Source organism: Monodelphis domestica, chromosome 6 (genome assembly GCF_027887165.1).
Source record: "Monodelphis domestica isolate mMonDom1 chromosome 6, mMonDom1.pri, whole genome shotgun sequence".
NCBI classification, from domain to species: domain Eukaryota; kingdom Metazoa; phylum Chordata; class Mammalia; order Didelphimorphia; family Didelphidae; genus Monodelphis; species Monodelphis domestica.
In genome coordinates, this window is record NC_077232.1 from 267,204,764 (window position 1) to 267,218,296 (window position 13,533).

A 13,533-nucleotide genomic window follows, 5' to 3' on the forward strand; every position below is an offset into this window, starting at 1 on the left:
CTCAAAGAAATCCAGTCTAGCTAGTAAATACTGGTGTCAGCATTTGGGTCAGGTCATGCCTGACTGGCTCCAGGCTACTTTCTACTATGCTACCTCATCTATTTCAGGTTTATTTATCCAATTTCGCATTTCCTTTGACATTTTTTTCTTTCAGAGTGAGACTGACCTGGCATCCCACTAGATCTAGTTGGTGATCGGTATGTGGGAATACTTTCTTCCTGGGACCTCAGGGGCATAGGCGCTTTTGACAGTGATACTATAAAAACTGTGCTTTTGGTCACCGATTCAACTCCTTTGACATGTCAAAGAAATGATGATATATGGAAACATCTCATTAACATGCAGACACATTTTTAGCTTACTGAGCCACCACTTTTAAAAGTTGTATCTTTATTTACAAAGTGATGATGCTTAATCAATTACAGGGACATTCAAAAATTTCATTTTTCATGTGAAGTATATAAATATGTACAGGAAATCTTATAAAGTAAACATTAGAAACTGTGATGTGTACAGATAACATTTGCTACTTTTTCTATGTTAATAGTTACCTCTTAAACTTAAATACTAGTTTCAAGTATCCCTTATAAAATAGTCCTACTTTATTAAAATAATGAAAAAGAACTCTGCTATAAACAATATCGATGTTTTAAAAATAGACTATGAAAACATCCCAGTAACAATGTTCACCTTGATCAAATATTGCCTTCATTTACCCTATAGTCTTTAAGCAAAAAAGGCAGATTAATAACTATAGTGATACGTTAGTGTTTTATAATACAGCACGTTGTTTTTCAATAATGATCATAGGTTAAAAAAGCTATACAGTTCAGTTTTATCAGATATTTACTGTTATACAGGATATCCTCTCATTTCAGAGGAGGGTCTTTATAAAGTTATGGGCTCATAGCTTTCTTTCCCAAAGTCTTGTAAGTGGCCAGGACAGAAGTCTTGAAAGAAGAGTCTGACATAGCTAAAAACAGATGTTTGCACATAGAGACTTCTAAGAATCACTTTAGATTCTGCTGCCTATTTTTCTGTTCTTCTTCAACTTGAAGACGCCTCAGTACACAAAGGACAACTTGATAGCAGAAAATATATTGATCCTGGAAAAGAGAAATATATGTAAAAAGGCATTATTTCATACCAGCTAAATAGCTGTTCAATCTTGGGTGCTTATAGTTAAAAAACTTGGAAATAACTACATGACATAATGAAGAGAATATTATCTACAGCTACAGATCTCACATTTGAAGAATAACTTGTGAATGTTCACCTCCAGAGAATGAAATGAGAAGAGGAAACACCAAGGTTGTAATCTATATATTTTGTCAGATGATGCCTTCTATGGTGTGGGGAGGACATAAAGTGGCTGAATAAAAAAAAATCATTATCTGAATTCCTTTTCCACAAGGAAACTGAGGATAAGGTATTCTAGGTTGGACTAATCTTACCCAGATGGCTATAGGGAAGCCAATATAGTTGGTTAGACTGAAATTCACACAGACTGGTTTTTGTTCAGTTCTATTTTTGTTATCTTTTAGTTTTATATTCCCACCTCTATTCTTTGAAATTCATTTTTATATAGTCATAGGCAACTAACCATAATGTTATGAAGAAACCTAAATCTTAAAAGCATGAAGTAAAACATACAGATTTTTTAATCTCAAAATTTAAAAAACGAAGCAATACATTTTGAGGCAGTAGAGTAGAACTGACTGTTGGAATGGAATCAGAAAGACTTGGGTTGGGTTCAAGAAAAGCAATTTCAATTATGGGCATCCCAACCTCTTAATGCCGGGCAATCTCTACTATTAAGTTGCAGATGTACATTGGTTAAAGTAGTTTTCACACCAGAAAGTCTTCATACAGATGAAATTAATGTCCTGACCAAATAAAAAAGTCCCCCCCCCCCCCCTTCATATCCTATTCACTGGAAGATCAGCCACCAAATGACACCTTTTTTTAAAACCACAGTAATGAAGGCCATTTTTAAATGTGGAGGCAATGCTCTGTACCACTGATTGTCGAAGTACTGAAATATTAATTCAGACCTTTGGGCTTCCAAGCAGATTTTCCCCCCTTTTTGGCAAAGTGACAATAGATTTGAAAAAATACACATAGATGTAATATTCTCCTAGTGCTTAAGTTGCCTTTTGTTTATAAATGACGCTGTAACCAAGATTAGGTTTAAGAACATGGTTGGAAAACTGGTGATCAAATTACAGTGCCATAGCAGTAAGAGGCTGCATACCTGGGTTTGAGGTCTAGGCAGCATGGGTCACTGTGGTTTCTTTGCTATGAAAATTTCTTTGTGAAAGTCAGCTGAAAATTCATTTCAGTAGATTTAAGAAAACATGTGGAGCAGCAATGAACACAAAAGACAAATTCTGGTGAAAAGAAGCATATTTTCTTTTTCTTTTTTTTAAGACCTCTGATATATACACAGGCAATGTATGTATAGAAATGTGTGCCTTTGGGAGATTTCAGGCTCCAAAAGGAATTTCTCAAAATGTTCTGTGTTAAGAAGGTAGAAGCAAAATGAATATTTTCCCAAGAGTTTTATGTCTATGCTTTTAAGATTAAAAAACAAACAAAAAGACCACTCCAAAAATGGAGAAATATGACTAATAGAAGCTCTTATTATTCTCACCTTAAAGAAAAATTCTCACTACTTAAAAAAAAGTATCAAAGATATACCTCGGTTTGAATCATTCCATGTCTCTGAAGTCTCATTGTGCGCACCAGGTCAGAGATGTCAAACTGCAAAGTGAACAGCATGTACATTCTCTGGTAAATGCAATGGACTAAAAAGGGCTCTTCCCTGAACCCCCACCTCCCTTCTCCTTAAAAGCATTCTTCTAGAATCATATTGATTATGAGATGGGTCATACACTCCTTTGCCATTTGATTATTTCAATGCTGTGTTCTGAGAGGCCGCATCAGTTGTGTAATAGGAGAAAACCAAAGAATTGGTTTCAAGATATGGTTGAAAATTTCCTTGCTCTTGACTGCTTTTTACGAGCTGTGTGAGCATGGGCAAATCACAACCTTCTTGGGGCTCCATGCAGTAAAATAAGGTGTTAAGACTAGTGTTCTCTAAGGTCTGCCTTCCAACTCCTTGTTGACAGAGGATCCCACTGCTTTTCTTGTCCATTGCTATTCTGAGACACATAATAATTATCATTGCTTATTTATTTAATATTTCGAGGGGAGCCCATATCAGTATGGCACAGTAGACAGGGAATCAGTATCAAACTCAGGAGGATTTGAGTATAAGTCACTGAACCTCACTGCAATGCTCTAGGTAATCTGGTAGCACTGTAAGTTCCAGAGAATGTGATCACCTGCATTGGGAGTGGGAATTTCCTTAACTGAGAATTCTCTATATAAGTACAGGTCCAGGGTCTATCCCAACTGAGTCTGTTAAAGGTTGCTGCAAAATGCAGACTTCTTTGCTACTCTTCTCCTCTTCCTCCTGTCTCCTCTTCCCCAGGATTCTCAAGAGGCAGTCGCTATAGAAGAATTGAGGTGTAAAGCCTAGGAGAGTCAATTACCTTCTCCAAGGTTTGATTCCCTCAACTGTAAAATGAGGATAATAAAATGGGTACAACTTATCTTGTGGAGTTATTGTGAGGATAGTATATTACAAAATGCAAAGCACTTTGTGAATGATTGGCATCTAAGTTGTACCTGTCCTACCTAGGGGACCTCAAAGACGACCAAGTCCAAGCCTATCATTTTGGAGATGAGGAAATTGAGGCCAGTGAAGTTAAAGAATTTGTTCATGGTCACACAGGTAGTAAACAAGTTTTCAGCAACTAGGGGAAGGGTTCTCCTCCTCCCCCATTTTGAAGCTTCTTCTTGGATTAGAATTCTTTTTTCCTTGAAACCTGACAGTGCCAAATAACATATTAAGAAACAATGAAAATATTTCTCACTTCTTATTTCAGAATCACAACACCAACCTTTTCCAGAGACCACAGATTCATGGAATTTGAGAGCTGGAAGGGCATCTTTGTGGCCAACAAGTCTAATCTATCATCTCCAATAGGAACCCCCATGACATGTATTTTGACAAATGGTTTTCCATCCACTTCTGCTTGAAGATCTCCAAGGATGGGGAAGCAAACACCTACTATGCCAGCTTCTTCTACTTTTGGGTAGCCCTTAACGCTAGAAAGTTCTTGAAATCAACTCTACATCTGCCTTTTTGTAACTTCTATCAAGATCCTACCTAGGTTCTGTTCTGATGAGCCAAAAGAATAAGTCTAATTTCCTCCTTCATGTGACAGTCCTTCAAATGCATCTATCATGTTTTCTTTGAGTCTTTAGTCTCTGGGCTAAATGGACCTACTTCCTTGAAATAATCCTCACATGGTAAGAACTCACAGACCCGTTTGGGACATTCTCTGCTTTGCCAATGTCCTTTGGAGTTCAGAACTGGACACAGTGCTCCAGATGAAGGCAGAAGATAATGAAATTACCTCCATGTTCCTAGAAATGATGCCTGTCTTCATGTAGCCCAAGATGAGCTTAACTAATCCTGTGACTGCTCAATCACACTGCCGACTTCTACTGAGTCTGTAATCTACTAAAATCTATAGTTCACATAGTACAGAAAGAAAATGAAAAAAACCAACTAAACAAAGAAAAGTCATGTTTTACATTATCCTGCTTTATCTTCATCTGTCAGAAAAAAGGAAGTACAAAGCTTTTGAAGTCATGAAGTAATGGCTTAATTGGTTTTAGCAGACAGGATAATGAATGAGTTAATAAGAGGAGTAAATATTCACTGTTTGGTTCTCTGAAAACATAACACATTTTTAAGTTTAATATATATTATTAATACTTTCTCCATCACTTTCTTAAATTTATTTATTTTTAGACCCTTCCATTCCACCTTAGATTAAATAATTTATATTGGTTCAAAGGCAGAAGAATGGTAAGGGGCTAGGCAAGAGGGGGTTAAGTGACTTGCTCAAGGTCACACAGCTAGTAAGGGTCTGAATCCAAATTTGAACCCAGGACCTCCTATCTTTAGGTCTGGCTCTCAATCCACTAAGCTACCCTCTTTCTTAAACTAAAACAACCAATAAATCAAACCATGATCTGTAGTATTTACTGATTTCTAGGGTCTGGATACTCATGCTGAAACTTTTACAACCACCTGAAGAGTGCTAGAAAGAGCTGGTTCCAGCACACCCTGATTTATATTGTATTCACTGTGCTAATGATGGGGGTATTGTGAGGCTCAAATGAGGTAATATAGGAAAAACATTTTGCAAACCTTAAAGTACTTTATAAATGCCAATTATGAGTATTATTGTTCTCATTTGCCTTCAATCACCAGGGCTTTGGTCTGCTGATGACTTCATTCCCTGGGCTTGCTATTTCACTCCTGCTAAGCTCAAGCAATATTACTGAGTGACAAAGAGATGTGTTGGTAAATGTTTAACAATCAGGTTCTCTGAGAAAAAAATGCATATGGGTACCCTTAGGTTTAATCTGAAGTACAAACTGCTCCTTAAGTCTAGACAATCAACAAAATAATAAAACAAGCCAGAATTTGTAGTGATTGCTGCTATTAGTTAGCACTGGTATCAGCACACCTTTGGTCACATAGTATATCTAGACATTTTCTCAACTGCTTCCCATGCCTGGAATGCCCTTCCAGCTCATCTCCTATTGACCTCTCTGTCTTCAAGAGCCAACTGGGCCACTACCTGCCCTCCTAGAAATAGTACATTGTTTAAAAAAAAACAACACCTCACAACTTTTATTTTCTTTAAAGTATTTCTTAATGATAAAATGGCACATGTAAATGGTGCAAATAAATCTGGAATTCTGAAAATCATTTTTCTTTCTAAATACTTGCTATCAAATAGAATGAACTTTTAGGTTATTAAACATTTCTGTAACTATTAATTTTGTTCATGCATTAGTGAAACTTTAAAACATTCGATTCCAGTAGTGGCCTCCAAGTCAAAAAGTGGCCTCAGGGGCAGCTACATGGTTCAGTGGATGGAGAGCCAGGACTAGAGATGAGAGCTGTGGGTTCAAATCTGGCCTCAGACACTTCCTAGCTGTGTGACCCTGAGCAAGTCACTTGATCCCCAATACCTAGCCCTTACCATTCTTCTGCCTTGGAATGAATACACAGTATTGATTCTAAGAGGTAAGGTAAGAGTTATTTTTTTTAAAGTGTAATTGGGAATAATAAATAAAAATATAATGGAATATAGATACTGTTTTTATGTGGTTTTATAAGCCAATGTGTGGGGATTCTTATATAAGATTTAGTGGCCCCCATTTCTATATGAGATTGGTATAGGAAGCTTCAGATGAAGAAATGTCTTCTAACACTGTAAATTGGCACCTGCCTAGGGGCAACGAGAGGTTAGGTAATATGCCCCGGGCCACACATCCTGTATGATCTGACTGAGTACAGGAACCCACAACTTCCTGAATCTTTGGCCAATTCTTATCCATGACTCACATATGTATAGTTAAAAAACCAAAATGTAAAATTGATGAATTGCTTTTGGATTTGTCAATATTGGAATTTGTAAATTAGATATTGGATTTGTAAAACATTCAATTTTACAAATGGAATTTATTATCTCTTTTTGGCTTTAATCTTTTGAGTTCCTGATACTTGTAACAAGGGAATCACTTTTTTCCAAAATTTATAAGTCTAAGGAAATTTGAGGTTTACATACTTATACTTACTATGTACAAAGGTAGAATATGTATATCAAATGTATATATGTGTACAATTGTATAGTGATGCCAACTATTAAGCATTCAAAGTTTCCAAGCCATTATCTAAACTCAATTAACAGAATGAACATTTTTTAAACCCTTATCTTTCATCTTGGAATCACTACAGTATATAAGTTCCAAGGCAGAAAAGCAGTAGGCTAGACAATGGGGGTTAAGTGACTTGTGCAGGGTCACCCAGTCAGGAAGTATCTGAGACTAGATTTGAACCCAGGACCTCCTATCTCTAGACCTATCTCTCAGTCCACTGAGTCACATAGCTGCCCCATAGGGAACAGAATGTTGATTCTAATTAGGTGCTTCGATCAAAATAGTGTCTGCATTACTCACTTCAAGATCCTGATTGATTAGTCCTAGAACCACATCTATACAAATAAGTGTCCCCGAACGTCCAATCCCTGCACTGCAGTGAATGATGATTGGCCCAGATTTATGAACGTGTCTCATGTATGAGATAAACATGAGTAAGTCATCTGGTTGAGAAGGTGTATCATGATCTGGCCAGGCAGTGAAATTCAGATGAGAAATACATCTTACTTCTCCAGTCTGAAAGGTTATGAGAGAAAAAGAAAATAAATTAAAAAAGGTTAATTTTATGCAAGTAAATGATATACCCCATCTCTACACTGTAGACAACTCCAGTGACCTTTTATTAATATAAACCCTAAACTCCTTTGGTAGCTAAAACTTCCCAGTCTTCTTACACATTATTGCTCTCTATGCATTAGGTCCATTCATACGTCAGCATCAGACACACAACCATCCATCTCTCGACTGTGTGTGATTTTGTCCTGGCTGGTCTCTTGTCTGGAATGTTCTTGGGCTCTCCTGATATCCCTGTGCTTCTGGAAGCCTCCCTCTCCCAAAAGGACTCCTTTCACTAGGTTTTCCTGGACTCTTCCCCAGAGACCACAGGAACTATTATTATATTTTGTTGAAGATAGGGCAGCTTGCAGTCAACAGCTATAACTATTCTTCTAAAAGGCACTGCTCCCTAAGGGGGTGGGGGGTTCTGAGGAGAAGCCATGAGCAATCTAAGGGGAAGATGGGTTATAAAGAGAAAGTTAGAAGGAGTCAGTGAGGAGCTGGTGATTTACAAACGCATCTGGAGGAAGCACTACCTGTGAGGGCTAAAGGGAGGAAGAATGAAAACTGACTCATTCCTGGAGATGCTGAATTAAATTCTAATTTTGAAGATCTGAAAGAGATTCTATCATTATCTTGAGTGGACTGTCTCTTTGGAAAGTAAAGGCAACTGCTGTTCTACTAAAAGATTTGATGTGACTCTGGCTGTGATCTTTTTCAAAGCTTAAATATTGTGAATAATGGTCTATGTGTCTTTTATTACCAATTTTGAATCTGGATGTAGGAAAATCTCTCCCTTGATATGTGTGTATATGTACATATAAATGTATTACGGACTCAGGTATGCATGCATGTGTATGACTTTGTTTACAGTTTTGTTTTACTTTTCTGACATACTTGTTTTTGAGATAAGAGGAGCAAGAGAGGGAGATAAAATATAACTTAATGGGTGCAAAATTAATAATTTACTATCACTGCTCTTATTCACCCAGTTTATGGTGAATGAATGGACTTTCTCACTGGCCAGAGGCTTTTAAAAAAATCAAATTGTATTTGATTTTTGGGAAAATCTGCCTTCTCTCCTTCCTACTTCCAAAAGAAAGAGCAAAAACCCAAAATAACCTATTACAAACATATATGTCCACACACATACAATCCAAACTCTATTATGTGATTAAAAACCCCTTTACCTTCTTTTTTAGAATCAATACTGTATGTTGTTAAGGGCTAGGTATTGGGGTTAAGTGACTTTCCCAGGGTCACACAGCTTTCTACCAGATAACTATAACAAAATTCAGTCAGCTGAATAGCATTTGGTTGTATTAAGAAACGTGAATGAAAAGAGATCTACTTTCTACAGTTATAATGTCAATTTTCTGCAGGAGTGATGTTAAAGATCTTTAGTGTACAGAATCCTCTAGGTTTAAGGGTTTTGTTATAAAAATTGACAGCTTCCAATATTCAGCTTTGGAGCCAATTTATGGTGCCGAGTAAGAACTGACAGATGATAACTTAAAAATTTATTTGTTACGCAGAGGAATCCATTCCAAACTAGAAGAAGAAACTCCAAAAGGCTAGCATTTGTTCCACAGAAGAGAAGGTGGACAGAAGAGCTAAGATGTGTTATTGAGGCTGATGTAAGAGTGAATGGAGGCAGGCATAGAAAAAGACAATGCATACAGCATCCCTGTTTTTCTGACAAAGGCGACAGCCTGCAGGGCACAGAATGACGTCATTCGCTTACCTGAATATCCTGGAGCTCCATTGCTCTGACAATAAAGCCTTTTAGCTGCTGCACTCTCACCAGGGCAAGCCGAAGCCTGTCATTAACCATGATAGTTTTGCCCAGGATATCTGGCCAGTAGCGCTGGCATTTAATCTTCTCCCCTTCTACTTCCTGGGTCATCATGGCTATCACTGTAGCATTTTGCTCCCAAATCATCTGCCAAAAGTCCGCAACAGTTGTAGGGAGAGGTCCTTGGCAGGCGATGTACACAAATTCTTTGTTCCCAACTGGCATCTTAATGAAGCTGGCGTTGATATAAGCTCCTTCATCTCCAAGGGGCACTCTTGTGGCATCATCTGTGATTTTCCCACCACAAAAAAGGGATCATCTTGGCATGTCTATTTTCAATGATTATCTCTCAAACAACTTGGATAAGGGGTATATTAAAACTTACATCTCAGCAATAGTGCCTCCCCGCATGTATGCTTTAGCATGGGAGCACAAGAAACTCCTTTTGTGCAATTTTTATGATGGTATTTAGGTATCTAGTCTATTGATACAATGAATATGGATTTAAATGTAACTAAAAAGAGTAAATATACTTATACCTTTTGAAATAAATAGCCAGGGAGATAAAGAACTTGTAGTTGATATTAAAATTATTGTTATTACATTTTTGCCTTTTAAATAATAATAAGTGAAAAAGCTAAAAAGCTTTCTGCTACAGAACAAAATAACAGGTACTTTAAATACATCAATAAATGACTAATTATCAAGGTTACAGAGAGGGTGAACCTTTCTGTTTTCTTTGTTAGATTATATACTATGAATCGTGAACCAAAAACAAGTATTAAATAAATTTGCTCTTGGCATGAACTATCTGGATTACCTAGAGAACAAAAAAAATAATAAAACTGGAGATATTGTCAAGTTGGCACTGTTTATTTGTTCAGCAGAGTTCTACTATCTTGGGGCTTCACCCTATTATTTATACTTTCAAAGACTTGAAGCCTTTTCCACACAATATTGTTTTGTCTGATACTTCAAATACCAACTAAAAAAAAAAGGAGACACCATTTTTGTAGTAGCTTTTGGGATATTTCTATCTTTTTTTTTTAAAACCCTTACCTTCCATCTTGGAATCAATGCTGTGTATTGGTTCCAAGGCAGAAGAGTGGTAAGAGCTAGGCAATGGGAGTTAAGTGACAGGGTCACACAGCTAGGAGGTGTCTGAGGCCAGATTTGAACCTAGAACCTCCTGTCTCTAGGCCTGATTCTCAATCCACCAAGCTACCCAGCTGCTCCCTATTTCTATTTTTAATAACATTTTTTCCAATGAAATGATTCTGTGTAAGTTTACATATTTAGATTTAGACATGTGACAATTTCTAAATCTAACGATGGATTCTGAATCCTCCTACTAGCTTAATTAGTTAATTGTCCTTATAGTTTCCTTAACTTTGATTCATGTTTTTTCATCTAAACAAATTTACTCGAACTGATTTGTTGGCTTGTGACCTGCCTTTCCTGCTCATGAGCCATTTCTAGGCTATCACACTTTCTTCTCTAATTTCCAAGGCATAAATGCTCACCCAGAATATTTCACAATCCAGCAGGTTCAGGCTGGCACCAGTAACCATTCCTCCCTAGCCCTCAGCACTTGTGCATAATAATGAAAAGAAACAGGTGTTTCTATTAGTCACTTTCACATATTTAGGTACACAAAGAATCCCATTTTGTTATTTGACGATTATTGTAGGGGAAGACGACAGTTGAGAATAACTCCTTTTTAGGATGCTGAAAATTTTAAGGCAGATGAGGTCCACTACTGTACCTCTCCAAAGAGCCTATTTAAATTATTTGAAGCTCTATAAAGAAATATAGAATGGGTATAAGGAAGAAATTGCTGATGGTTATGAAATACAAACTTGGGAAATTTGTCCATTCAGAAATCAGTCCAAAGAAGAAGTTAAAAAAAAATTGAAAAATAGGTTCTCTCTAATACTCAAATATTATACTAATAAACATTTAGGAAATATTGATAAAATGTGTGCTATGTTAGCCCCATTCAATCAATTTTTAAATCACATATATCTAGTCATAGGGATTCACACCTGAATGCTCAAAAAATAAAACCCAGCCCAACCCTGATTCCTTACAACAAGGGGGTGAAGGAGAGAGCTCAAGAGAGGGAAAAGAGAGAAAGAAGAGTATGAAAACTGCTAAGAAACTTAAACATTTTAAGTTTTGATTATGTTTTTCTTTGAAATAGTTCTGAATGTGGAACTAAGTAATTAGAACTTACAGGGAAGTATATTTTTATATCTGTTTTTCCTTCTGTTTTCCTTAGTTTGTCCAATTAAGCACTGATCCAAGGGTTTTAATTCCTGAAGATTCTGGAAATGCAAATAAAAATAATGTCAAAATTTCTGAGATAATCAAAAGGCTACGAACATGAGCCTGATATAAATGTGGAAATCAGAGAAGAGTTTATAAAATAAACTAAAGAATAGACATATTTTTCTAAAGTAGTGTTTTGGGGAATGTCAAATGGGCATAATAGCACAACCTTGATTAGCTAAATTGGTGCAGTCAATAGCTCCTACAAATGTTTTCTCCTTAATAGAGAAACCTTCTTAGGAATAATTATAAATCCTACAATAACCAAATTTAAAAAGAAATTTTAAGACTTGTATAAATTATTGAACTCTTCCTCAAGATGGTTAAATATACATTTTCAAAGTGGGGAGGACACCTATTTAAAGAACTTTCATTGAAAATAATGAGATTTTGTGACTAAAATCACAAAACAATAAAATTAACTGAGGCCATAAAATCCTCCTTGCTTGATCCTTTCATGTGGTAGCTTCTGTTTCTCTTGGATAAGTAGGTAGGCTTACAGGAAGGGACACGCATTATATCTTTTCACCATCAAAAGGCTTTATCATTTGCTCATTTCCCTTGTTAACTGGTTTTTCTTCTATTGTCCAAATGGTACAGTTCTTGGCACTAATAATCAGTCCATTAAAAAATGTGGAATGAGAGGCGGAGTCAAGATGGCAGCGTAGAGGCAGCAAAAGTTCAGACCTCTGAAAACCCATCCTTACTGATTACAAACCAAATGCTCCTAGGGGACTGAAAATCAAACCTAACAATAAGACAGAACCAAGGAACCCTCCTGCTAGACTCAACTTAAAAGGTACATACCCCAAAAGCCTGAATTTGAACACTTGGGTTTAAGGGGAAGGAAGAAGGAAGGTCCCAGGCCCCGCCCCCACCTAGAGCTCTAAGCCTCTAGCAGCAGGTGGAACCTCTGGGATGGCAAGGGTGCTGGTTTGGAGGGAGTAACTTGCGGGAAAAGCTGTGCCAGGCTCAGAATATCAAACACAGGCAGGGTGGGGAATCAGTTGGAGAAGAAACTCAGAGCACAGAGTGCAGACTGGACAGTCTAGTTGCAGCAGCGGGGACACTCCATATTGCTGCCCCTCCCCCACCATAAGGTTTTGGCTTCAGGGAACATTCAGCTCAACCCAGCTGGACTTAATCCCATCAAAGCCTTCAGAGGGCAGAGAAGCTCAAGCTCCAACACCCCTCCCCCACAGACTTCCCTGAGATATTTGCTGACTAAGCTCCAAGGGTTAAGGCTGAAAGAAAAGCCCACAGATCCAACAAAAAAAATAATAGGAGCAAGAGCCCAAGCAATTGCAGGGAGTAAAGAAGGGGTAAATAGGAGCAAAAAAACAGAAAAAGAAAAAAAGAAATTACAACTGACAGCTTCTATACAGGAAATGAACAAAGAGCAAACATAACAGAGGAGGATGAGGGAACACCAAGCCAAAAAAAAATAAAACCAAAACCAAAACCAAACAAAACAACAGAAACCCCAGTGAATTGAATACAGGCTTTGGAAAAACTCAAAATACAATTCAAAACATAATTAAGAGAGATTGAAGACAACTTTAAAAGCAAGATGAGTCATATGGAAACAGAAAACAGTGTCTTGAAAGCCAAAATTAATCAGCTTGAAAATGAGGCTAAGGAGATGAAAGATGACCTCCAAAGAAAATCAGACCAGAAGGAGAAGGATGACCAAAAATCCAGGGATGGAATTCAGTCTTTAAGAACCAGAATACAACAATTAGAAGGAAGAGACTTCACAAGACAGCAGGACACTATAAAACAAAATCAAAAGAATGAAAAAATTGAGGAAAATATGAAGCACTTCATTCACAAAACAAAACAGAAGATTTAAAAAATCATTCCAAGAGAGACAACTTAAGAATCATTAGTCTACCAGAAGACTATGAGAAAAGACTAGGCCTGGACATTGTACTACAAGAAATTATCCAAGAAAACTGCCCAATATTCTAGAACAAGAGGGAAAAGTAGAGATTGAAAGAAAGATCACCTCTTGTACTCAGTCCCCAACAGACAACACC

At 37.1% G+C, this 13,533-nt stretch overlaps 1 protein-coding gene across 14 annotated transcripts in view; it reads right to left on the reverse strand.

Annotated features, from left to right (window-relative positions):
• Positions 1–350: 350 nt before the first annotated feature.
• PTPN13 (protein tyrosine phosphatase non-receptor type 13) overlaps positions 351–13,533 on the reverse strand; it is a 243,455-nt gene continuing 230,272 nt past the window's right edge. For all 14 annotated transcript variants that reach the window (XM_056803189.1, XM_056803186.1, XM_056803185.1 and 11 more), the window contains 5 exons: positions 11,400–11,490; positions 9,113–9,450; positions 7,114–7,329; positions 2,701–2,763; positions 351–1,106 (listed from right to left, as the gene is read on the reverse strand). In XM_056803189.1, the coding sequence (XP_056659167.1) occupies positions 1,011–1,106; positions 2,701–2,763; positions 7,114–7,329; positions 9,113–9,450; positions 11,400–11,490 (804 nt within the window). In that variant the 3' untranslated portion in view covers positions 351–1,010. The remainder of the gene's footprint in view (positions 1,107–2,700; positions 2,764–7,113; positions 7,330–9,112; positions 9,451–11,399; positions 11,491–13,533) is intronic.